The 26,067-nt window shown below is 34.8% G+C and overlaps 1 protein-coding gene across 4 annotated transcripts in view; it reads left to right on the forward strand.

Annotated features, from left to right (window-relative positions):
- LOC128240741 (uncharacterized) overlaps nucleotides 1-26,067 on the forward strand; it is a 105,874-nt gene that overhangs the window by 43,428 nt on the left and 36,379 nt on the right. For all 4 annotated transcript variants that reach the window (XM_052957556.1, XM_052957557.1, XM_052957558.1 and 1 more), the window contains 25 exons: nucleotides 146-264; nucleotides 692-777; nucleotides 2,080-2,200; nucleotides 2,557-2,803; nucleotides 3,764-3,819; nucleotides 4,339-4,432; nucleotides 5,459-5,546; nucleotides 7,524-7,659; nucleotides 8,355-8,448; nucleotides 9,108-9,242; nucleotides 10,350-10,408; nucleotides 10,625-10,818; nucleotides 11,528-11,586; nucleotides 12,326-12,422; nucleotides 13,137-13,310; nucleotides 13,630-13,817; nucleotides 14,261-14,818; nucleotides 15,374-15,505; nucleotides 16,251-16,410; nucleotides 17,296-17,402; nucleotides 18,977-19,100; nucleotides 19,315-19,512; nucleotides 20,942-21,107; nucleotides 21,821-21,992; nucleotides 25,101-25,247. In XM_052957556.1, coding sequence (XP_052813516.1) covers nucleotides 146-264; nucleotides 692-777; nucleotides 2,080-2,200; nucleotides 2,557-2,803; nucleotides 3,764-3,819; nucleotides 4,339-4,432; nucleotides 5,459-5,546; nucleotides 7,524-7,659; nucleotides 8,355-8,448; nucleotides 9,108-9,242; nucleotides 10,350-10,408; nucleotides 10,625-10,818; nucleotides 11,528-11,586; nucleotides 12,326-12,422; nucleotides 13,137-13,310; nucleotides 13,630-13,817; nucleotides 14,261-14,818; nucleotides 15,374-15,505; nucleotides 16,251-16,410; nucleotides 17,296-17,402; nucleotides 18,977-19,100; nucleotides 19,315-19,512; nucleotides 20,942-21,107; nucleotides 21,821-21,992; nucleotides 25,101-25,247 — 3,711 coding nt within the window. The remainder of the gene's footprint in view (nucleotides 1-145; nucleotides 265-691; nucleotides 778-2,079; nucleotides 2,201-2,556; nucleotides 2,804-3,763; nucleotides 3,820-4,338; nucleotides 4,433-5,458; nucleotides 5,547-7,523; nucleotides 7,660-8,354; nucleotides 8,449-9,107; nucleotides 9,243-10,349; nucleotides 10,409-10,624; nucleotides 10,819-11,527; nucleotides 11,587-12,325; nucleotides 12,423-13,136; nucleotides 13,311-13,629; nucleotides 13,818-14,260; nucleotides 14,819-15,373; nucleotides 15,506-16,250; nucleotides 16,411-17,295; nucleotides 17,403-18,976; nucleotides 19,101-19,314; nucleotides 19,513-20,941; nucleotides 21,108-21,820; nucleotides 21,993-25,100; nucleotides 25,248-26,067) is intronic.

Below are 26,067 nucleotides of genomic sequence, written 5' to 3' on the forward strand. Positions count from 1 at the left end.
GGAGATTGATACCGTAATGAGAATGTTCTATCAACCTTTTAATAATGGTACTTAGTACATTTTCGCTATAGCCTTGCTTTAACAGAATTTCTATTTTCTCACTAATTTGCTGTGAAATTTGAAATATTATCTTTTATGCTTTCAGGGCTGTAGTTTGTATAAGGAGAAAGATGACAATACTGCGGCAACGAAGCTGCAGATTGATCCCGTGTACTTTGGCAAAGGTCGTGAGGTCAAGGTCATTCATGAAACAGGAATAGTAGTGTGAGTTTCTTTCTTTTACATTGATTTGTTTTATCCTGAAACAAGTTATTATCATCCAAAAAAAAATTGATATAATTATATTAATTGATATCAAACTTGAAAAAAATTTTACACAAAACTCATGAAGTCTGTCTGAAGGCTATGAATTGAGGGTTGAAACCAAAACAATTTACCTGCTTTTGTATTCAATTTCACTAAGAACTATTTCCCATCCAGCTCATTTTAATTGGGAAAAGACAATGAAAATGATTTTTTTCTTCATTTTGAACCATATTAATTGTGATGACTTCATCATATATATGGCATCCTGGTTTTTGTGCAGAATTGCCGTTTTATAAAAGCAAATGTTTTATGGATAATTTTGTGTATATAAGCTTCGAGATTTTATGTTTAACATTTTATAATAAGACTCTTGGATATATTTCAGTTATGACTCAGCCTCCACAGCTGTGCCTGTCGGACAGTTCATCAGTTGTATGAAAATGGACAAGGATCACGACACCTTTAAAATAAGTAAGTAACATAAAAAAAAAAAAATTTAAATCTCATTTTTTTTTTACACAGATTTCAAATCAATACACATACATTAAGGCAGTAATGGCATAACAAGGCTCCTTTTATTTTTTAAATATCTTTAAGCACACTCGCAACTACCTCCCCCCGTGCCAACACACACACGCATGCACAACAACTTAATGTTAGCTCATCAGTTTTTTGGTGAAAAATGGTTTTTATACCCCCCACAAACGAAGTTTGAGGGGGTATATGGGAGTGAGCTTGTCGGTCGGTCCGTCGGTCTGTCTGTCGGTCTGTCGGTTTTCATGGTTTCCGGACGATAACTCATGAAAGGTTTGACAGATTTGAAATTTTTTTGGTACACAGGTGTAACATCAGAAGATACAGGTCAAGTTCGATATTGGGGCTGGTGGGGCCAAGGTCAAGGTCACTGTTACTAAAAATAGAAAAATGGTTTCCGGACGATAACTCATGAAAGGTTTGACAGATTTGAAAATTTTTTGGTACACAGGTGTAACATCAGAAGATACAGGTCTAGTTCGATATTGGGGCTGGTTGGGCCAAGGTCAAGGTCACTGTTACTAAAAATAGAAAAACGGTTTACGGATGATAACTCATGAAAGGCTAGTTTTTCTTGTCAGCAGTGTAACTTCTAAATTACTCAACAGATTTAAATAAAACAATACATGCATGATAAAAGAAGATGCAGTGTGCAGTAACCTTGGAGTTATGGCCTCTTTTCAAAGGAATGGTTTGCCATTCCTGTGTCCAGGCGGCATTTGGGGGTATTTGTCACTCCTGTGACAGCTCTAGTTTTTGTTGTCAGCATCATTGTTGTGCGGAATCTTTAACCTCGGCCTTCACTCAAAAATCATTCAACATATTTAAATGGAACTTGGTATGCATGGTGCCAGTTACAGGTATAGCAACTACATAACTTTAAACTTTTAGGTTTAAATGCTTATTGAGTTATGTTCCTTGTTTAATAAAGTTTTTCGAAGAAAATGTGTCAATAACTTTGTCAGAGGCTGCTGAAATAGACTGGCCGGGCCAGGGCTCATCTTTGAATAGATGCCATTCCATATTACTACTGCCCCCCAAAAAAGAATATGATTTGTGAACAGATAAAAAATTAGCAATATTTTGGTGCTTTTTCAACTGGGAAATCTTTGGCCTCGATATAGTATAAATTCAGTTCAAGCAAGATTTAAGCAAGAAAGATTGCTATTTAGCAAAGAAATTCAGATGCGTATGAGGAAGCAGTCAACCATGTGTTTAACTTTATAATTCTGTTTCCAGAGGTCATATCGACGGGGAAATCAGGCACAATCTCCATGGGTCTAGCGCCATCAGACTACCCACCTAATCGACAGTGTGGATGGAACACCAAGTCAATTGGGTACCACGCGGATGACGGAGGGTAGGTCACGACAGACAAACAATTATAATAACATTCACACATGATTTCCTGTACAATCAAATTTGCTCTCACTGACCACTGTGAGAAGTTTTGAAAGAAAGCAACTCTCCGATTGGACGCTGGTTTGTCACTGTGCATAGAAATGTAAACACAAAATACTTATATTTCCAACCATGGCAACGCACATGACATCTACGGTTAAATGTTTTCTGTTGATGTTCACTCAACTGGATCTAAAATATGTAGATATGTGAAATGATAAAAATAATATTGTACAAAAAATGCAGTGAAAATAAAAAATAAGCCGTATGTGAAAATAAGTCGTTTACGGTAAATTTCATTTTATTCTTTACCAGAATATTCCTGGAGTCAGGCTATCCAACGAGAAAGACGCAGGCTTGTGCAGTTGGTGACATCATGGAGCTCTACATCGACTTCTCTAAAGACAAGGGCTTCTTCCGCAAGAACGGAGAGAAAATGATCGAGCTGAACCTGAATCCAAACAAGCTGGCATACTATCCAATGATCGGGATGCATTCTGTCGGAGAGGCGGTGCAGATTATGGACAAATCACTCTGGGAAATGAAAGATGCAGAAGCTGATGTAAGTATTTGTTGGTTTCTTATCTGATGAGGTTAGAGTATTTATTTTTTTTATTTTGGGAGGGTTTCATTTTTTTTGCCTTTATTATGAAAATCAATAATTGTTATTATTGTGTTGTAAATTTTAATTTTGGACCTCATGAAATCTGTCCAAAACAATACTTTTACGAAAAATAAGTCCTAATGTGAAACTAAATCAATTTCAAATAGTAATGATTTACCTACATTGATTTTAATGAATTCATTTTGTTTGACAGTTTTGAAAGAGGAACTGTTGAGGTAGTGACAATTAGCCTTGCTTTCATTGTTTTCAGGATCGTGCATTAAAGCAAAACCTTTTTATAATATTTATATATAAACATTACTGTAATAAAACATATATAATTATATAGCATCAGACACACAGACACACTTCATGTCCAGTCCCCTGAAAAATCTTATGTCAAAATGAAGCTCCAATAATATTCGATCTAAACTTATGAAACTTCATGGGAATGTAGGTGAGCTCATAAAATTGTGCAGGTCTGCTACTTCTTTGACAATTCATCATCGTGGTCTAACAAAAAGTAAGGTCCTTGAATTAGTAAAAAAATATATGTGAAAAATCTTGTGGTGCAATATTTATTGTTTTATCAAAAGCTTCAACCAAAACTCATGAAACTTCATAGCAATATTGTTGAGCATGGAAATTTATTGTTTACCTTCTTTTTGTATACACGGTCAGTATTCATAAGTATCCTTACCTTGGACATGTCTCAGTGCTTTCATTCCACCTATTGGTCAGCTAAATATACATGCCAATCAAAACACTTAGTTTCTTACCTTAATTTTTATATCAGTCTTAGTTGTTCATTGAATACGGCACCAGGATTATTTTTTTTGGTAACCAAGTATGGCCTTATAGTCTTTTAGTAGATTTCACTTGATAAAAGTCCAAAGTGATCTTGTTTTGTATTTTCAGAAAACCTTCCACCCACCAGCATTTCCAACATTCAAATATGGAAATTTGTGGATAAGGTAATTGTGCTCCCTCGACGGAAGGCCCATCACATACAGTTTTGAAGTTATCAAAAATTTTAAAAACATAATACTGTTTAAACGGCCCACAACATTAGTTTGAATAATTTATCTAAAGTATAAAACTTCAAGTTGTAAGTTTTGGGTATGCATGATTGACAAGACTTTAAATGTGTTTTATTATATGCTTTTCTGTGGTTAGAGATTAATCAGTGAAATAAAAATGATATTTCAGTGTTTTTAAATATGCCATTTTGAAAATTTTGTATCACAATACTGTTGTTTTCTTATTCCGTATCATGCCAGAACAGTGTGTGGTGTGGTGTAGAAACTTCTTTTGCGTCACTAAAAAAAGCAAGACAAAAATAACTGGTAAAACCTGTCAAATTAAAGATACATAACATTACCTGTGGTCTCGACAGATATGTGTTTACACACCGAACTCAACGTGATAAAGGTCACCAGAAAAGCATCCTATCATATTATATCCCCTATTTATTGTTTTGTCTTATATTTTAGTCCGGGAGATCAAGTGACCCTTACCAAGATGTCAGGCGGGTTCACAGGATGGGTTACTCTGAACAACCCAAGCAAAGACCCAGTAGGATTCAAGGTAATCTCCCAAATAATGGAAATAAATGAACACATTGACATAAAGTCATTAAAAACATGTATATTTTGAGATAAAGTCATTAGAAACATGTATATTTTGAGATAAAGTCATTAGAAACATGTATATTTTGAGATAAAGTCATTGAAAATTTGAGATAATAAGAGGCTTTGAAAAAAGTAAACTTTGAGATAAAGGTATTGAAAAACGTTTAATTTGAGATGAAGGTTTGAAAAAAGTAAACTTTGAGATACAGGTATGGAAAAATGCTTATATAGGTAATGAGATCAGGGTTTTGAAAAAGACAAACTTTGAGATACAGGCATTGAAAAAAGATACTTTTTAGACAAAGGTATTAAAAGCATGTTTACTTTGAGACAAAGGCATTGGAAACATGTATGCTTTGAGGTTAAGACTTTGAAAAAAATATATACTATAAGATTGAATTATATATATTCTTTGAGATAAAGACGTTAAGAACATGTATGCTTTGAGATAAAGATGTTGAAAACATATGTATGCTTTGAGATAAAGACATTGAGAACATGTATGCTTCGAGATAAAGATGTTGAGAACATATGTATGCTTTGAGATAAAGACATTGAGAACATGTATACTTTTGAGATAAAGACATTGAACAAATTTATGCTCTGAGATAAGGCATTGAAAACACATATGCTTTAAGATAAAGGCATTGAAAGCATGTATATTTTGAGTTTTAGGTATTGAAAACATGTGCTATTTTTTTTATTTTTTTTATAATTTTTCTAGAAAATAAGACAAATTATTGTTTCAAAATAATGGAGATTATGATTGAATATTTTATATAACAAGATAATGAAAATATTGATGAATGTTTCCATAACACATATAGTTAAAGTGGACATTTTTAGACTATTAAAATAATAATATGTCTTTTCAAATAATCAAAATAATTAAAATGGAATTTACTATGAATTTAGTTATAATTTTAGATTATGAAAATGAATATTTTTATTTTGAAATAATGAAAGTAACATTTTCTTTTAGATAACACTGGGAGACCTCACAACAAAGAGTGTTTATGGCGTTATTGAGGCAAAGAAAGACTTTGTTCACTGGTTTCAGGAGTCTTTAGGTAAGTTTAAAGCTGCACTCTCACAATTAACAGTTAGTTTTTTTTTTGTCTCAGAATCAGCTCATTTTGGCATCAGTGCCTTCAATTCAGTCATATAAGATAACTCACAATAGACAATAGAACAGATCTCAATTGTTTGGTAAACTGCCCCCCCCCCCCCCCCCCCCCCCAAAAAAAAACATTCTTAAAGTGTAAGTAACGCTTTTAGCCATAAAATATTGATTTTCAAATGTAAATATGAAAACTGCGATTTCCAGACATTAACGCAAAAAATGGCTTGTTCCAAGACAAAAAAAATAAATGTCAAAACAATCACAGCTGTGAGTGTGCAGCTTTAACAATCATGGATTGTTTATTTTATGTATCCGTTTTGTGAAAATTATGTATAAGTATTGTAATTTCTTTGGTGTCATCGACATAGTACAAACCCTTTACCATGGCCATTATTGAAAACCTTTCAAGATATTGAAATGAAACTTGGTAAACATGTTGACAATATACAGTAGTATAGCAAGGCATATAACATTTTTGAATTATGCATGTTTTTTGTTTCTGAAAAACATCAGCAAAGCATATTTTGCTGGCCTCCGAAAAATGGAAATTGCTTGAGTTCAGATTATATTCTATTAGGCAATATGATTTTTAATACAAAATATTCTAATATATTGTTCCTTAAAATATTTTTATGCTGCTTAGCATTACAGACACAAAAGGATTACTTTTTTCATTACCCAAGTCAATGACGTCAAACTTTCGCTTCTGATTATTCACATTTGTTTGTCTTGTTAAAGAGTGTTTATACTTGGGCGCTTTTGAGAGTGGACACATCCAATCATCTATTATCAGTTTTTCCAATAAAGGTCACCATAATATTCACCTTTGACCTACTGACCCAATATCAAAAGCATACCTTTGACCTTTTACCCCAATTACAAAAGCATACCTTTGACCTACTGACCCAATATCAAAAGCATACCTTTGACCTTTTACCCCAATTACAAAAGCATACCTTTGACCTACTGACCCAATATCAAAAGCATACCTTTGACCTACTGACCCAATATTAAAAGGGTACCTTTGACCTACTGACCCAATATCAAAAGCATACCTTTGACTTACTGAACCCAATATCAAAAGCATACTTTCGGCCTTCTGACCCCAATTACAAAAGCATACATTTGACCTACTGACCCAATATCAAAAGCATACCTCTGACCTACTGACCCAATATCAAAAGCATACCTTTGACCTACTGACCCAATATCAAAAGCATACCTTTAACCTACTGAACCCAATATCAATAGCATACCTTTGACCTACTGAACCCAATCTCAAAAGCATACCTTTGACCTACTGACCCAATATCAATAGCATACCTTTGACCTACTGAACCCAATATCAATAGCATACGTTTGACCTACTGACCCAATCTCAAAAGCATACCTTTGACCTACTGACCCAATCTCGATAGCATATCTTTGACCTACTGACCCCAATATCAAAAGCATACCTTTGACCTACTGAACCCAATCTCAATAGCATATCTTTGACCTACTGACCCCAATATCAATAGCATACCTTTGACCTACTGACTCCAATATCAAAAGCATACCTTTGACCTTCTGAACCCAATAACAAAAGCATTCCTTTGACCTACTGACCCCAATATCAAAAGCATTCCTTTGACCTACTGACCCCAATATCAAAAGCATACCTTTGACCTAATGACCCCTGTATCAATAGCATACCAAGACTCTACAAAAAGTAATTCAAAAGTTATTTATCAGAACTGAATAATGACTGCAACATGGACAACGAGTAATTCCTTTGTGTCAGACATGATTTCCAGGCAATGCCAAAATTGTAATTGGAGCTACTTACAGGCAAACATATTTAAGTCGCAGAATTCAAGTGTTGATTTACATAATACATTTTCTAAGGCAAAGGATCTGAAATTGTGCCTTTATTGTATTGCAGCTGCAGACAATATGCCAGCGCTGGCTTCTGTTGAATGGACTTCTCTAGAGTCTGGTCGGAATTACGAAACCGAAGAAATGAAAAAAATATTTGGTGAAACAATGCAAAAATTTAATGCCCTCAGCCACACACACAAGTGAGTAGTTAAAAAAAAGTGAATATGATTTGCCTGTTTGTTGTTGTTTTTAGTGGAATTAAATCAAAGCTTTGTCAAAGCTTTGATATTTGGCTAAGACAGAAAAAACAGAAATAATTTATTGTTATTATGAACATGAACATGAACTTTGGTACAAATGTAAACTATAGAAATATGCAAACATGTACCAAAGCAAAAGTAGTTACTGCATTTTGTCCTTGAAAAATGATCATAAATTCAATAGTGAATTTGAATAGCGATGTGCAGCATATTTTATAAAACTTGGATAAGTTGTTCTCAAGTTGTCTTTGGACAGTGTGTACATTTAAATAATTTTATTAGTATTTAGAATACAACCTACATTTTCAGCCAATGAAATTGCAGATAGGCAATCATTAAGTACTAGGCTAAATCATTAAGAATTTCAACTTTCGCGGGTGTTTAAAGGTCCGCCTACTGCCCCTCATTCAATACACACTCCCTGACTCAGATTTGGCTCACTCCACCCATTCTTAATTATGAAAGTGTTACTTCATGTCATCTAACTATTACATAGTTATTATTGGATAACTATTGACCAATCAATACATGGTTTGGCTGTCTTTGACCAAACCAAACAATTAACCAGTTTTACACAAATTTGCTGCTGTTTTTTACACTTTATTCCGATTACTGGATATATGATTATCTTCAAGGTTACCAGTGGTCACAAGGATTTCAGCATCAACAAAAGTGGAATCACTGCAGAAGAAAATTGATTCAACACCAAGCGGCCCAGGGCAATCTCAGGCGAGTTAAACTTTTTGATGTTATGCAAGAGTGGTTGTGATTGTGATGTAAGGAAACTGGGGTCCTGGTTCATGGGGAGACAGAATTTTAAATTTTTTAGTTTTTTTTTTAAAGAAAAGACAGTCTTTACCAAATGCAGTAGTTTTTATTTAAAATTTTTTTTACTTGTATTCAAGGTCATCATCACCACAACCTTTGACCTACTGTCTTCAAAATCAATAGGGGTCATCTTATGATCCCTCTGCTTGGTTCAAGGACTTAATGCAGAAGCATACCCTATTTATCAATTGGTTTAGGTTTTAGAAAAACAGACAGACAGACAAATATATTTTCCAAGGGGGGGGGGGGATGAGGAGCTGGCAAAAAGTAAAAAAAAAAATAAAGATAAAAAATATAAAATTTACAAAATCATTTAAACTCAACAACAAACATCAAAATTTTAATGATGGAAAAAGATTAACGCATGAGCACTAGGCAACTGTGTGGAAAGGAATCAGAAAACACAGTGGGTATAATGGAAATTCTCTCCGGTGTCAATATTTTACGTTTAATTCAGGCAAAATTTTAGGAGCCATTTATCAGGCATGAAATAGAACTACATACTGAAGTCAACAGAAATGTGTTATTGTATTAATGACCTTGACCTTGTTATTTTTCAGAATGTGCTCGTTTTGTCGATTTATAAGAACCACAGGCTCCTGACAGAATACTGGCTGAAGAATGGCAACTACCAAGTGTCTGTGGAATCGAAAAACAAGAACTCAAAGTTCATTTTGAAATATCCAAAATGTCCGGTATGATATGATTTGTTTATACAGTCGAAACCCGTTGGCTCGATATCTCATGGCTCGATATCCTCGTTGGCTCGAACCAAATTAAAAGGACCAATTTTTTTTTACTCTTTGTTCATATAAAATTCGATCGGATGGCTCGATATCTTGAGGGTCGATATTTTTCCATGCTCGAAGTCATTTTCGCGGTCCCAAGTAAGAATTTCACACATTGTTTTGTTTGCTTGGGTCGATGTCATTTTCGCGGGTTCAGTTAAGAATCTCACACATTGATTTGTTGGATTGGCTTCATTTAGCACAAGGCGCTAATCGATTAAAATTGCTTGACTGGTATTATAATTATTATCAAATTTAAATGGTTTAACAGTTTGAATAAACATGTCATCACTTTCAGTTCTGTCTCTAATTGTTATCCATCTATAAATTTTTATGCATTTCGATATAACTTATAAGCTATGTTTGTGTTATCCACTGTTTAAAATTGCTTGTGTCTTGTTTTTCGCATAAATGTATTTTTATAATAAATAAAAAAAATCAAATGATATTTTCTATGTATCGAATAAGTCATGTTACGAACTTTACGATGCGTAACTATGTCCAATAAATACTCTTCTCTTCTCTTGCGGAGATAGCATAGCCAATAACAAACGAGGTAAACAAGACTTTTTGTAACGAATAAAAAAAACATTCTGTAAGCAATCCCGCTTGGCTCGATATTCTCGAGGCCCGAAGTATTTTGGCCGGTCCCTAGAATATCGAGCCATCGAGTTTCGACTGTAGTTGACTTTAGAAAGATATTGTTTTTCAAGGCAAAATGTGGACTTTTTTTTTAGGTCACCTGTTTTCACAGAAAGAAAGTTGAGGTATTGTCATAGCCTTGAAGTCGTTGTCTCAGCCTTGTCAGCATTGTGCAAAGAATCTGTAAATTTCACCAAAATGCTTATACATCAGTTTTTTTACTGATGTCATGAACCGCAGTAACTTGAAATCACAGGTGACTTAAAATAGTTCTGAAAATCATCACAGTTTCATTATCTTTGAATAATTTTGTAATTTTAAAGTTTGAAAGTTTTTTATCATTTTAATCATTAGTGTGTGTTTTATTTTCAGACGTTTGCATACCCAAAGGCCTTTCAGAAAGGGATGAAGCTGTTTGTTTGCCTCGAAAAGTAAGCGCTCAAGGTTTGATGTTTAGTTTGGGACAGAGAAAAAAATACTTTTTGGATTCTCATCAGACATTAGAAAAAAAGTTTATTTTCTGGACTACAAGAGAAAGTTTTAATGCCATCTCCCATTTTTAAAATAGTTGAGATCTTTCAATATATGATTTTTAGCAATTAATAGGTTTCTTTTTACCATTCATATTTGAATAATCTATTTTTAAGGGGAAAGAAGTTTGCCGAGTGTGTCATTGTGGACACGTATCCAGGAGGAAAAAACCTTGCTCTTGAGTACTCTCCGAAAGATGCAGCGGCGCTGAACACGACGGTGTGTATGATGACGAATTCACACGCCTTCAAGTTTGCTGCTGACGAGTTCAATGAAAACGAGGCAGTCGTTCTGAATTATGAAGCAAGAAGTAAGACATTTTGCTTGCAAGATTTTATGCCACTTAATCTAATAAGATTAATGCTACAAAACCTAGTCAAATTTTTATACCCCTAAAGTCTGATTTTTATGCCCTGAAAGATAGTGAGATATCTACGCCCCTCAAAGGAAGTAAGATATTTATGCCCCGAAAAGCTAGTCATATTTATGCCCCTACACCAAGTTAAATTTATATGCCACAAGGGCTTGAAATTTCTTATGCCCTAGTATCATAGTTAGATGATAATGCCCCTAACAACTAGTTAGATATTTATGCTCTAAAAACATCTCGTATTATTATGCCTTAGAGGGCATATAGCTAGACTTATGTGTATGCCTCCAAAGGCAGGTTTACAATGATCACATCATGTGTGGTTGAGTGGATTGTGTGTCAGTACGAGTCACACTCCAACATTAGTACAGTTGTTCAAAACTTTGTTAAAGTTAACAATGTTGTTAACATCATCGTTGTTAACTATCAAAGGGATATAACTCTGGCAGTTTCATGGATTAACATATGATAAGCAGTTTTCCTAACAAGATGTGAGACAACTGTTTAAATGTACTCGATTTAATTTTAATATATGAGCATCATTGGCCCGATTTTGGATAAAGGTCCCTGCATCGATAAGTTTTGTCAGTAACATACATTGGATTGACTTTTGAAACCTTTACCCAATTTTATGATAATATTATTTCAGACACCCCAGCCAATCTTGTGGAAACCTTTGTCCATGCACCTCATTATTTGCTCTCAGAGGTAAGACAATTGCCCATTTTAAGTTAATATCACACATTAAGCTTATTGGTGCCTCTTGTTAACAAGGCTTCTTTATGAAATGCTGGTTTGGAATCGCATAGTGAAGGCTGAGTTATTAATAAAGATTTGTGAATAATATTTTTATAATTCCTTACCATGCTGAAAGATAACACAAAAAGCAAGTTGATCGCCATGGTTTATTACAGAGAATTTTATGATAGGACGCTCTTCTGACATCCCATATCACACCCGTTTTGTAGTTTAAAAATAATACCCAATAGTGGTCCAGACGGATTCATGTTTACATACCAAACATTACGTTATAAAAAAGTGTCAGAATAGCATTGCTTCAATTTTCTTTGATTATGTGCCTCCTTTATTAAGTTCTTTGTTTTAATGCACTGTTTGCAGTTTGAACTTATAATATTGCACTTAGCTTTTCAAGGACATTTCCCGGAATTCAAATTTAGATAAACCACAGTTAGCTTGATATGGATTTTTCAATTTCAAAGTTTATAAATGATGATGATGATGATGATGATGATGATGATGGTGATGGAGGTGGTGGTGGTGGTGGTGGTGGTGGAGATGATGATAAAGATGATGATGATGAAGATGGTGATGATGATGATGATGATGATGATGATGATGATGATGATGATGATGATGATGATGATGTTTTATTCCCTTAATTCAAAATAATATGAACACAACAAATTAAAAAACAAAAACATTTCAGGGATCCAGGAAGGTTCGAGATTACCTGCACCCTGAATGGAAGGCCAGTGTGCTGCAATCTGTGATGAACTGCACTCAACAGTTAACCAGATATACAGGTCAGACTATGTGGTGCACTCAACAGTTTTCAGATTTGTTTATAGAACTTGATGAATGCACTTTAACTTATATTATGCTGGGTCAAAATCATGCAATCAAATATTTGTTTTCAAATTGCTCTTATACATGTATCTGTGTTCAAAACTCTTGCTCAAAAATCTTCTTTTTATGAGAAAAAAACAAGTAAGTAAATTGGCTTATCAATGTTGGTTTCTTTGTTTTCATTGATAATAGTATTAATTGTCATAATGTAGAATGGGCTTATCAATGTTGGTTTCTTTGTTTTCATTGATAATAGTATTAATTGTCAGAATGTAGAATGGGCTTATCAGTCTTTTGAGGTATAAATAAATCCTCTTTGATGATTTTTGAAATATGGGCTGATTGTTCAGAATTTGGTAAGGTAGTTTACAACATGATGAACGACATCATTGTTAACTTTTAAACAAGAAATATTTGATGACGTGCTCACATATTGAAATGACAAAAGAACATCGGAAACAGTTTTCTCAGCTCTTGTTAGAAACACTGCAGATCACAAGTTGATCCATCAAACTTCGAATGCAGTAACAAGTTGAAATTTAACAACAATAATGTTATCATCTTGTTAACTTTAACAAAGTTCTTAACAATCAACAGAATAATTCCTTTGTTATTTAATTCAAGAATGTTATACAAGTGTATTTCATTAACATTTTTTTTATTCTGTTCAGTTCAAGAGAGGCATATCACCCAGGTGTCCAGGAACATTTATGACTGGGACCCCTCTGAGTGGAATGCACTGTTCACCTTCCTTCCCAGGCATCTTACCGAAGTGACCTTGACATTTCCTGTTGCCATGGAGATGTTCAAAGATATTGGTGTTCACAGGCTATGCTATTTTGGACGTAGGTCAAAAGCTTTGGTTGAAAGTAGAACGATTGATGAAAAAATATTTTATACAATCATTGCACAGGATCTATTTGTTTTAGTTTGATTGATTTAGGGTTAAACGTGAAAAAACTGGCCAATGTGAAGTAGGTGCTTATAACTTTAAATGGGGAAACACAGATAATTAACAGTAACATGTTGCATTTATTATTTTAACCATGTAAAGTGACGTATCATTAGCTCGTATTGACAATTCTAGGCTTGTTTTGAGGAAAAACAGTATTTGCTGATTTTTTAACCATCTTGTGTCTAGCCCCTATAAAATATTCTTTTCAGAAATACTATCGGAAAATGTTCAGACACTGGAGACGTATGGAGCCAATGAAGACTCGTTCATCACCTTCCGACACCCCGCCCACTTTGTCGACATCGAGGGTATTGTCCCTTCCAGTGACATACAATTTGACTACTTGTTCGCTGATGCCAAAAGCGCCTACGCTTATGTCGCATTGATCACTTCCAGGGTAATGTTATTCATAATACAAGTCAATAATTTTATTATCTTGTCCCTTATTAGAAAAAAAAAAATGAAGTAATGTTAAATCATTGCTGTTGTGGTTGTTGTTGTCATGCAAAATCTTCAACAGTGTCCTTAACTCAAAAATCATTCTATATATTTCTAAATAAGCATATTAATTAGTACCTAATCAAGTATTGATTAGGACAAAATTGGCCGTAGATCAAACAGAAATGTATGTCAATTCCTTTTTGCAGATGAATAGCAAGTGAAGGTGTAAGTTTCAACATCACTCTTGGTATTGTTAAGTATTCCTTATATCATGATATAAGGTGATGAAATGATTTTTATATTCCACGTCCATCTAAATATGATCTGAAGTATGCAGGTAGATGTTTTATTCACATTGTAAGATGAATAACTGAGTTAACATTTTGTAAACATTTACAGTTGCTGTTACCATCATACAAGAACATTCTAGTGACGGAAGAAAACGAGAAAGAATTCACGCGGGAACAAATAGAAACCCTGCTACACAGAATGCTGCAGAGCTACGCGTCCCTGTGTGGTATTTATAGCACAACGTGGGGCGGAATTCAGTGCACGAAGGACAGTGGCGAAAAAAAAATCAAATACTCTGTTCAGCATGCAGACGGAAAGATCGTCAAACGTCTCAGCGACATGAAAGCTGATCATGAAAGCGCAAAGTCAGAGTTGAGCGAACAATCCTTGGTAAAGGCTATTGACTCTTTTGTATGCAAGGCACATTATTATAGCCATTCCAAAGAAATGACAGATCATATGATAAGCCTTGATTACGAAGACTTCACTCCATATGCAGAGTTTGTGACGGATTTCCACTGGGTTCATTCGAGCCTTGAAACGATTCCTGACGACTTCTTTGAGAAATTTCCACAGCTGGAAAAATTCAAACTCGGGCATCTGTGGGAAAGAATGCCTAAGATAGTTAAGCTACCGGGTGGTGTCAACAAAGCAAAAAAGTTAAGAGTAAGTACAGTGGAATAATATGGAGAGTGTGTACAGTTGAAACCGGTTGGCTCAAATTTCCCATTGGCTCGAACTGAATGTAAAGGACCGATTTTTTTAAACTGATGGTAAGCCATCCTGCTTGGCTTGAATTATCCTGTGTTCGAGGTAATACCACTTGTCTGCAAGTTCAAGCCAATAGGTTTCCACTGTAATTTTCAATTGTAGTGTGTCATCTTTGTATTTTTCAATGAATGACAAATAAAGCTATGTTCACTTGAATAGATATTATAAATATTCACTTCTGGTGTTCACAAGGGGAAACATATTGCAAGTTTACAATGAAACAAACAATTTTTCTTTACATTATGTGTCTAAAAAAAGATACAAGACAACAGTTAATTGTAGTTTTTCAAAAAAATGTGCCAAATTATATGCCAATGAAAAATCATTTTTGAAATTATTGTTTTGCAATTGTATCTTTGTTTAAACTTTCAGCTGTTTATATATATGCCTTATAATAATAAACACACAATACACGCTTTAAGTTGCAAATGACACACATTGTGTTTCTAGCTGATTGAGCTCACCAACTTGGAGATAGAAAGTCTACCGGAGGACATTTTCATGAGTGAGTCAGTCATGTGGATAACCGTAGTGGGTTGTCCAGTCAAGGAGCTTCCAAACAGTTGGCCTGAAAGTAGTCCGGTGAGTATGAATATTTTTACTGAAAAAACGTCCTTTAAATATGAATATGCATGTACATGTACATTAACTTAATTGACCAATCGCCAGTTCAAATCAAACAATCAGGTGCCCACCAAGATAATGTTTTATTAACAAATATAATGATGGCCTCACTTCAAAAAGCCAAAGCTGCATTTTTTCTGTTTCAGAATTTTTACAGCACTAAAATCATAAGGGCTAGCTGCATCTAACTGCAAAATGCCAGTAAATAGTTCAATGGGAAACTTGTGTTGTATCATGAGATCAAAATGTTGAGCCATGATTGGCATATATTAAAGAGAAGCAAAAATGAGGAACCTTCAGAAATTGTAACTACAAAATTGTAACTTCGGCATTTTGAATAAAAAATGTGTGATCAAATTACCAAGTTTTAGATTCTCAAAATGTTGCTACTGAAAACATGGGATTCTGTAGCTTCGATATTTGAAAGTTTAAAGCCACTGATAAGCTCACGGTTGAATTATGCAATAGGTAAACTGGAAAACCTCCACGAAATGGACATGTTACAATAATTACATTGTACTTCAGCGACTGGTCCATTTAAGTGTCGAATCCATTGTCTGGTGGTAAGGCACCTGTTAATCACCTCCTCACCACAAAAAATATTATCTGTCTTCGGAAAGACATTAGGCTTAATACACTTGAATAATACATTAGTTTAATACATTATTACATTTGTTTAATATAACCAAATGCATTGTTTCAGTTGAAGGTACTTGTACTACAAGGACTCAAGCTAACGAGCCTACCCGAACAAATCAGCCACCTGAACAACCTTCGGGAGCTAGAACTATGTTACAACCAACTTTCCTCTCTCCCAGACAGCCTGGCAGAACTGAAGAACCTCACCATGCTGAAACTGATTGGTAAGTGATGTTATACACCTGTGGTCATTACACCATGGACATATTCCATACTCTCCTCTCTCTAAGACAGTCTCACAAATCTGAAGAAACTCACCATGCTGGAACTGATTGGTAAGTGATGTTATACACCTGTGGTCATTACACCATGGACATATTCCATACTCTCCTCTCTCTAAGACAGTCTCACAAATCTGAAGAAACTCACCATGCTGGAACTGATTTGTAAGTGATGTTATACACCTGTGGTCATTACACCATGGACATATTCCATACTCTCCTCTCTCTAAGACAGTCTCACAAATCTGAAGAAACTCACCATGCTGGAACTGATTTGTAAGTGATGTTATACACCTGTGGTCATTACACCATGGACATATTCCATACTCTCCTCTCTCTAAGACAGTCTCACAAATCTGAAGAAACTCACCATGCTGGAACTGATTGGTAAGTGATGTTATACACCTGTGGTCATTACACCATGGACATATTCCATACTCTCCTCTCTCTAAGACAGTCTCACAAATCTGAAGAAACTCACCATGCTGGAACTGATTGGTAAGTGATGTTATACACCTGTGGTCATTACACCGTGGACATATTCCATACTCTCCTCTCTCTAAGACAGTCTCACAAATCTGAAGAAACTCACCATGCTGGAACTGATTGGTAAGTGATGTTATAACACACCAAGAGTAAAATCATGCCAACAAGAGTGATTAATATTATGTTGTTATAACTTGTTTCACAATCATTGTGAAATTTAAATAAGTTTAAACTAATTCAATTGGAATGGTAACCTTTCTACCATGAACAGTTTCATTATTAGAGAATAAATTCTACATGAATAAAAATGAATTTCACCCATCCATGCCATGTTTTTTTCAGGTGTGCCATGGTTGAAACTGGAGATGAAGAAACCACAAATGACCCTGGAGAAATACCAGTCCTTCTGGAAAAATCATCCCTCCTTTGTGTCTACTGTTGGTGAAGATGTGAGTCCCAAGTAGATATAGTTTCCATTTACCATGAAGTTCAATCATTTCTCTTTTTGTCCATGTAATTCAAACTTTTAATGAAATTTAACAACTGCTTTCACTTTCATAAATCTAGCCATTTACTTTACTTCTTCCATTTAACCTCATTTCCTTGTAATTTTATCACTAATCTTTCATTTTAATGAAATATTGCTACTTCTTTTTTATTTCTATGAAGATGGTTTTAATAAGGGATGCAAACGAATATTCGAATATTCGATCAAACCGGTATTCGAATGTCAAAATCGGTATTCGAATATTCGAAAAAAAGTTCAATAAAGAGAATAAAACACATTTTGCCCACAACACTGATGTTGTTTATAAAGTTTGTTTATTTTGTTTTTACAACGATTGGCCCCTAATGCCAGAGGTGTGAACGTGATGACTAGACACGCGTCATGTGTCATTTAGGGACAGATCGTCGGGTACTATAAATAGTCCCCCCTACTTTTACAATAACTGTCTAGGGATCAACTTATACACCAATGTGTTGTCTATTTTGGCTGCAAATTATGATGTGCAACATTGCGCAAATCAATGTGATGATATGAATGCCACAATAATGTAATATTGTTCTACAATAATGTTGTTGCATATATGTGCTTTAAACTGTTTCCATCTTTCGATACAATTTTCGTGCTTTGAAATGGATTTAAGGATATATTTCCTCCATTGTAGTACTGGCTACGACAAAAATAGGGTTAAAATGCCCCAGCTATTACTTTAGCGAATAATAATAGAAGTTTACTACATCTTCTAAAATATGTATTCTGTAAATCGAAAATTCGAATATTCAATCGAAAGAATTACCAAATATTCGAATATCTATTTTGCCATTCGTTTACATCCCTAGTTTTAATTAAATGTATTCACTGCTTTTAACCTCCATGAAATTTACCAATGTTTTTGCTCCCATGAAAGTTGACCACTTCTATTTTACTTCTATAAAATTGACCAGATGTATGAATGTTCTTTGCTTTTTGCAGTTGACCACATCTGTTTTTGTTACATTGTACCCTGAAATTTCACCACTTTTTTATTTCCATGATAATTTCAATTGTTCTTTAAAACCCCCCATAAAATTTAACCTTTGCTCTAAATTTCCATGAAAATTAACCATTACTCTTGCTCAGTAACTAAAGAATGCTTGCACCCAGGAACTTCATACTTGGTATGCAAGTTGGTCATGTAGATGACCCCTATTGATTTTGTGATCAGTAGGTCAAAGATCAAGGTCACGATGACCTTGAGCTGAAAAATGGTTTCCGATCAATAATTGAATAACACTTGCGCCCAGGAACTTCATACAATACAAACTTTGTTTACATTTTTACGGGTGAATAAACCAAACTTCACTGTTGGTTCATCTCCAGTCCAAAATTTCATGTCCATCATTTATTTTTTCTCAGATACGACCACACAATAGAGAAGACAAGCGCTTTTTCAAAAAACCAATCTCTAGTTTCCATGAAATTTAACCATTGCTCTGAATTTCCATGAAATTTTACCATTGTTCTTCGATCTCATCTCAGGCCATTATGAAGCTGTTTGAGAAACATGACTATAATCGCAATGGCAGCCTTGACGAGGAAGAGCTAGGAGGAGTAAACAAGGACCTGTTCTTCATGGTGCCCAGGATAGGGATGTCTGATATCAGTAAGATAAGATAATAGGGAGAGATTCTGGATAACACTCAGATAAGATTAGAGTATTTTAGAGGATCAGATATCGGAGTTAGGATTGTAGGCTTGTCTGGTGTCTAACATTTTGTACTTTAATGAGATGTTGATTTTTTTTTTAAATAAACATTTTCAGAAAGACATGTCAGAATATGCAAGGTCAGATTATATAAGCAACTTCTCATTTTCAGATGATGAAGTGTGCGGAGGAATTCCCCCAGTGATATTTAATATGAAGAACCTTCGGGAGTTGTACCTTAACTTCAACGCCATCAACATGGTTCCTGCAGCTATAAATAACCTGCAGAATCTTATCACACTCAGCCTCTCCGACAACCCACTTTTGGAATCGTTGCCTGGACTGCTTGGTCATTTGCCTAATATCACCTGTAAGAAAACCTTATCATATTGCTATTAACTCGAGCTGTTTTTAGCTTGACTATTCAAAGAACAAGAGCTGTCACAGTATGTGACGAATGCCCCCGAATGTGACATTGAACTATGAACAAGATCAGTACATGAAAAGTTGATCTTGCCTTTACATGTCAAATACATATGGCAAGTCATTTTAAATTGCCTCTGAACATAAAAAAATACCAGCCATATTTGACAACCTACACTCTTATGACCTTATATTCAGCATTCCATTGTGAATAAACACTAAGTGTATCTTTCACCTTAGAGGTAGGGACATGGGTCTTGCATGCGACACGTCGTCTTGGTATGTTGAACACATGTGGCAAGTTATTTTAAAATCTGTCCATACGAGAAAAAGTTACAGCCCGGACAAGACAACCTATACTCTATGTGCTTATATGCAGCATTGTGAATAAACACCTAAGAGTGACCTTGACCTTAGAGGTAAGGACACGGGTCTTGCATGCGACACATCGTCTTGGTATGTCGAACACATGTGGCAAGTTATTTTAAAATCTGTCCATACAAGGGAAAGTTACAGCCCGGACACGACAACCTATGCTCCATTGTGAATAAACACTAAGTGTGACCTTGACCTTTGAGGTATGAACTTAGGTCTTGCACGCGACACGTTGTCTTGGTATGTGGAACATATGTGGCAAGTCATTTTAAAATCTGTCCATACAAGGGAAAGTTACAGCCCGGACACGAGTTATTGAGCTGGACACACGAACGGACGGATGGACGGACGGACGGTGCGATTTTAATATGCCCACCTTCGGGGGCATAAAAAGGAGGCTATTAGTAACTACACTCCGGGGTCTGCATAGTGACCAAACTTGGAATTTAGAAAGAGGTTATAGAGACTTTTCATGGGACAGTGTTTTGAGCCCCAGAGTCAAGCTCAAGGTCACTGTTACAAAAATTAAAAAATGGTTAGTACTGAAAATTAAGTTAGGGTTGACATATTGTGACCAAACTTAGTATATAGAAAGAGTTTATGGAGATCATTCAAGGGAATGTGTTTAGGGCTTCTAGGGTCAAGGTCACTGCTTCTAAAAATAGATAACCGTTTGTTACTGAATTATTTTTTTTAATGTACCCAGGCAGGGTATCAAGCCCTGGTTGCCTTTGTGAGAAGCAAGTGCGCTTACCACTGCACCAACAGGACAAACTCCTTTCCAGGGTTCCTGTTCCCAAAAATATCTGATTTAACCATGCCATGCACATTCAAAACTTTTTTCATTAATACATGCAAACCTACCATTGACTTATATAATATTGAAAGCATGCATATCATTATGGTGTTGCAAATATCGAACCTCACTGAAAATGTAAAAAGTCAAAACACGCAAAAATATAATAAGCATGCAAATTTAACTCTACAATGAATTATTTCAGCCATCAATATCCAGAGCTGCCCACAGATACGAACACCTCCGACGGAAATTGTCTCACGAGGGTTTGAATCTGTGAAAGCGTATCTGAAACGTCTAGCAGGAGGGTTCACTGAATGTCGCAGAACTAAGCTGATGGTCGTAGGTCTTGGAGGTGCTGGAAAAACCAGGTAAAGGTGGAAAATAATAGATTTGTTCTCTCATCAGGTTTGAGAGTTAACAACACCAGCTTCCATATCAGAACTGTTTCAAGTAGGCAGAGTTCAGAAACTATGTTAAAAATAGTTAGATTGCATTAATTAAAATGTTGATGATTAAGAATGGGCTGAGTGATCGAAGCAAAGGAGCTTTTCTTAATTTTTAAGATTTTTATTCAGGTCATCTTACTGACTTAGAGTACAACCTCATTGACTTACACATTGTCAACACAAAAATTGATGCAGGGATTGTCTATCGATGAGTGGCAGTTGGCGGACCTGTAAACACCCTCAAAAGTTGTAATTCTAAATGATAAGGCTTTGAATTACTTAATGATTGCCTATTACCATGAGATCTAATACAAACATGTAAAACATCTTTTCTGAAATAGATGAAAAAAAACAAGACTTAGTGTGGTGAGTTTTCGGCAATTATACTAAATGAGTTTGATAAATTTCTTATTGAATGACCAGGAATGTGAGATTTAATTTATTTCATTAATACTTATGTGCCAATTTGAAGCGCTAAATTTCATAAGACGTCGCTATACAGTGTGGCTATTTTCAACACTATTTAATAATGACATAACATCATACTTTAGGGAATAGCTATTACCAGGTACACTAGTTGTAGGTTTTTCGTTAACTTGTGTAGTTAAAACTAATATGGACCATTTATTTACCAGTCTAATTCGGGCACTGATGGCAACAGACAAAAAGACATCGGGAACTGAGAAAGAAACCCCAACAGATGGAATCGACATAAAACCGTGGACAGTTGCCAGCGAAGATGGTAGGGAAGTCACATACAGCACTTGGGATTTCGCAGGACAAGCTGTGTACTATAACACACATCAGGTAACGCATATTAAAATTGATAAGATTTACAATTAAGAAATATTTCACACCACAGAGAGTTATTTAATATTTTGAAATTAAGAAATATTTCACACCGCAGAGAGTTATTTAATATTTTGAAATTAAGAAATATTTCACACCACAGAGAGTTATTTAATATTTTGAAATTAAGAAATGTTTCACACCGCAGAGAGTTATTTAATATTTTGAAATTAAGAAATATTTCACACCGCAGAGAGTTATTTAATATTTTGAAATTAAGAAATATTTCACACCACAGAGAGTTATTTAATATTTTGAAATTAAGAAATATTTCACACCGCAGAGAGTTATTTAATACCGGTATTTAGAAATTAAGAAATATTTCACACCACAGAGAGTTATTTAATATTTTGAAATTAAGAAATATTTCACACCGCAGAGAGTTATTTAATATTTTGAAATTAAGAAATATTTCACACCACAGAGAGTCATTTAATATTTTGAAATTAAGAAATGTTTCACACCGCAGAGAGTTATTTAATATTTTGAAATTAAGAAATATTTCACACCGCAGAGAGTTATTTAATATTTTGAAATTAAGAAATATTTCACACCGCAGAGAGTTATTTAATATTTTGAAATTAAGAAATATTTCACACCACAGAGAGTTATTTAATATTTTGAAATTAAGAAATATTTCACACCGCAGAGAGTTATTTAATACCGGTATTTTGAAATTAAGAAATATTTCACACCACAGAGAGTTATTTAATATTTTGAAATTAAGAAATATTTCACACCGCAGAGAGTTATTTAATATTTTGAAATTAAGAAATATTTCACACCGCAGAGAGTTATTTAATATAATTTTGAAATTAAGAAATATTTCACACCGCAGAGAGTTATTTAATATTTTGAAATTAAGAAATATTTCACACCGCAGAGAGTTATTTAATATTTTAAGGACAGGCCAGTCAGCCCCGAGGGTGTACAAGGCCTGAGATGTTAAAAGTATTTTATGTCCTGCTGTTGTCATAAAACTGGATTTCTATAAAAAAAAACTTTGATCAACTAAAACCAGGTACAAAGAAGGCCCCTTATGCCAGAAATAAAAATTGCAAATAGTAAGGCCACAATTAAAAATAGTTTGTTTGGCCTTATGCAGATGAGGGCAGAGCATTTTGAGGGATGGGATGGGATGAAGGAAAACAAATGCAAAAATCAGCATATTTATACATATTTTTTATATATTTTTTTCATTTTTAACAAATTTAAATATTTTTATGAGACGATTATAAAATTAAAGCACATTCATTCTGCTATCAGATAAATATGTAAGTGAATATATATCTTTAAACTATGACGGTAAAGTTGGAAGGTAGTTGGTAGTTGCCAGTTGGGGATTCGAATATTCAACTACTTACCAGTTGCCAGTTGGGGATTCGAATATTCAACTACTTACCAGTTGCCAGTTGGGGATTCGAATATTCAACTACTTACCAGTTGCCAGTTGGGGATTCGAATATTCAACTACTTACCAGTTGCCAGTTGGGGATTCAAATATTCAACTACTTACCAGTTGCCAGTTGGGGATTCGAATATTCAACTACTTACCAGTTGCCAGTTGGGGATTCGAATATTCAACTACCTGCTAGTTGCCAGTTGGGGATTCGAATATTCAACTACTTACCAGTTGCCAGTTGGGGATTCGAATATTCAACTACTTACCAGTTGCCAGTTGGGGATTCGAATATTCAACTACTTACCAGTTGCCAGTTGGGGATTCGAATATTCAACTACTTACCAGTTGCCAGTTGGGGATTCGAATATTCAACTACTTACCAGTTGCCAGTTGGGGATTCGAATATTCAACTACCTGCTAGTTGCCAGTTGGGGATTCGAAAAATCAGAGTTAGATGTTGATGTTGATATTAAGCTTCTCGACTATTTCAAGTCGCCAGTCGGATATTCGACCATTTCCAGTCGATTATTCGCGAATGTTGAACTACTTACCAGTCAGTAGTTGGGGATTCAGATTATGTCTATATATATGGTTTTAAAGGTCACATATGGGGAAATTAATCGCCAAATGTTTCTTTATGCATGTACACATATGTATCTTTGCGACAAACACTGTTTTAATTTACTTTTATTCGTATATTCGCCAGTCGGATATTCATCCATTTCCAGTTGATTATTCGCGAATGTTGAACTACTAACCAGTCAGTAGTTGGGGATTCAGATTATATCTATATGTATGGTTTTAAAGGTCACATATGGAAAAATTAATTGCCAAATATTTCTTTATGCATGTACACATATGTATCTTTGCGACAAACACTGTTTTAATCTACTTTATTCGTATATTGCTAATCGGATATTCGACCATTTCCAGTCGATTATTCGCGAATGTTCAACTGCAAACCAGTCAGTAGTTGGGGATTCAGATTATGTCTATATGTATGGTTTTAAAGGTCACATATGGGGAAATTAATCGCCAAATGTTATCAACTTGAAACTTCATAGCTAGATAGATCTCATGGAGGGCAAGTGCATTGCACAATAACGGTAACTCTTGCTTTCTTAGTTTTAAAGTTATTGTCCTTTGTTAATTTTCATGCTTAAAGTTTTGTCCGGGGCATATCTTGAAGGATATAAGAGGTATCAACTTGAAACTTCATAGCTAGATAGATCTCATTGAGGGCAAGTGCAGTGCACAAGAACCGTTACTCTTGCTGCCATATTTTTAGAGTTATTGCCCTTTGTTAATTTTCTTGCTTAGGTTTTGTCCGTGGCATATCTCGTAAACTATAGGAGGTTTCAACCTGAAACTTATTCCGTAGGTATATCTGATTGAGGGTTCAAATGCCACCTACACTTGAAAGTTAAATGGCAACATCATTGTCTATAAATGAATAAAATGCCAATCTAACAGCTATAATGTCGACAGTAAATAATTCGTCAGGCGACACATCCGACTCGCGGAGTTCTAGTTTATCAGCAAAAATTGGCTTATATAGTTTTAGCATTGATTTGAAATAATGGTTATTAATAACAATTAACCAAAAAAAGAAGATGCAAATTTTGAACAACCATTAAATTGAAATTCAATTCCCTTGATTCCAGTTTTTCCTGTCGAAGCGTGCCGTGTACCTGCTACTATGGAGTATGAGACAGGGTTACGAGCACGCAGGTCTTGATTTCTGGCTCAGCTCCATCTGCTGTCACGCTCCGGGAACTCCAATTATTGTGGTTGGAACACAATGTGATTTGGTAAGTATAAGGAAAAGTTGCGTCATAGAAGAAAAAAATAATATCATAGATTAATGCTTTAATATACACCAATTGACATTGAATGAGATAAAATAATGCAATATTGAACTGCTTGGCAATTATGATGAAAGCTAAGCCATGAATGCGCGGAAACGTTGTTTGACTATATCTCTGTTGTCACTTTTCCAATCAGGGCGAATGAGGTATTGTTGAAAATGCCTCAACGAGCCTTGCCACCATGTCTCCGTGTCACAAATGAAAAAGAAGTTCAAATGGTTTAATGTAAATGTCTGTCACTAGCTCAGAAAGGTTGGCCACCAGTCCGGGGATCAAACTTGGAACCCCAGGCATGAAAGTCAGGGGGCTGTTTCAAAAAGGATTTTATTCGTAGCTTCCATAATCTTAAAGCTTCCATAATCTTAAATCTGTATAAATGTCATTAATGGCAACAAGATTATTTTTTTCTTTACTTTGTTTTCATTTTTAATACTGGCTAAATAGTTAAGTTCACTCAAATATGTAGCAAAATAATAATACTATGACATTAATAAATTTTGGACTTAAATGGAAAAATATCTTTTTTGAAATGGCCCCCAGGTGCTTTACTAATTGATCTAATCAGTAACGACATTTTTTTCTATACCCTAACGAAAATGGGGGAGGCATTATACAGATTTGCCCTTGTCTGTCTGTGCATGCCGTTGTGCGTCCGTCGGTGATTTCTTCCCTAAGTATTATGCAAACTTATGACGCTCAAATCTCCATACTATTTCAACAACATTAAAAAACCTTGGTGGAATTTTATTATAGGTGATGAAGT

This window comes from Mya arenaria, chromosome 7 (genome assembly GCF_026914265.1).
Source record: "Mya arenaria isolate MELC-2E11 chromosome 7, ASM2691426v1".
Taxonomy (NCBI): domain Eukaryota; kingdom Metazoa; phylum Mollusca; class Bivalvia; order Myida; family Myidae; genus Mya; species Mya arenaria.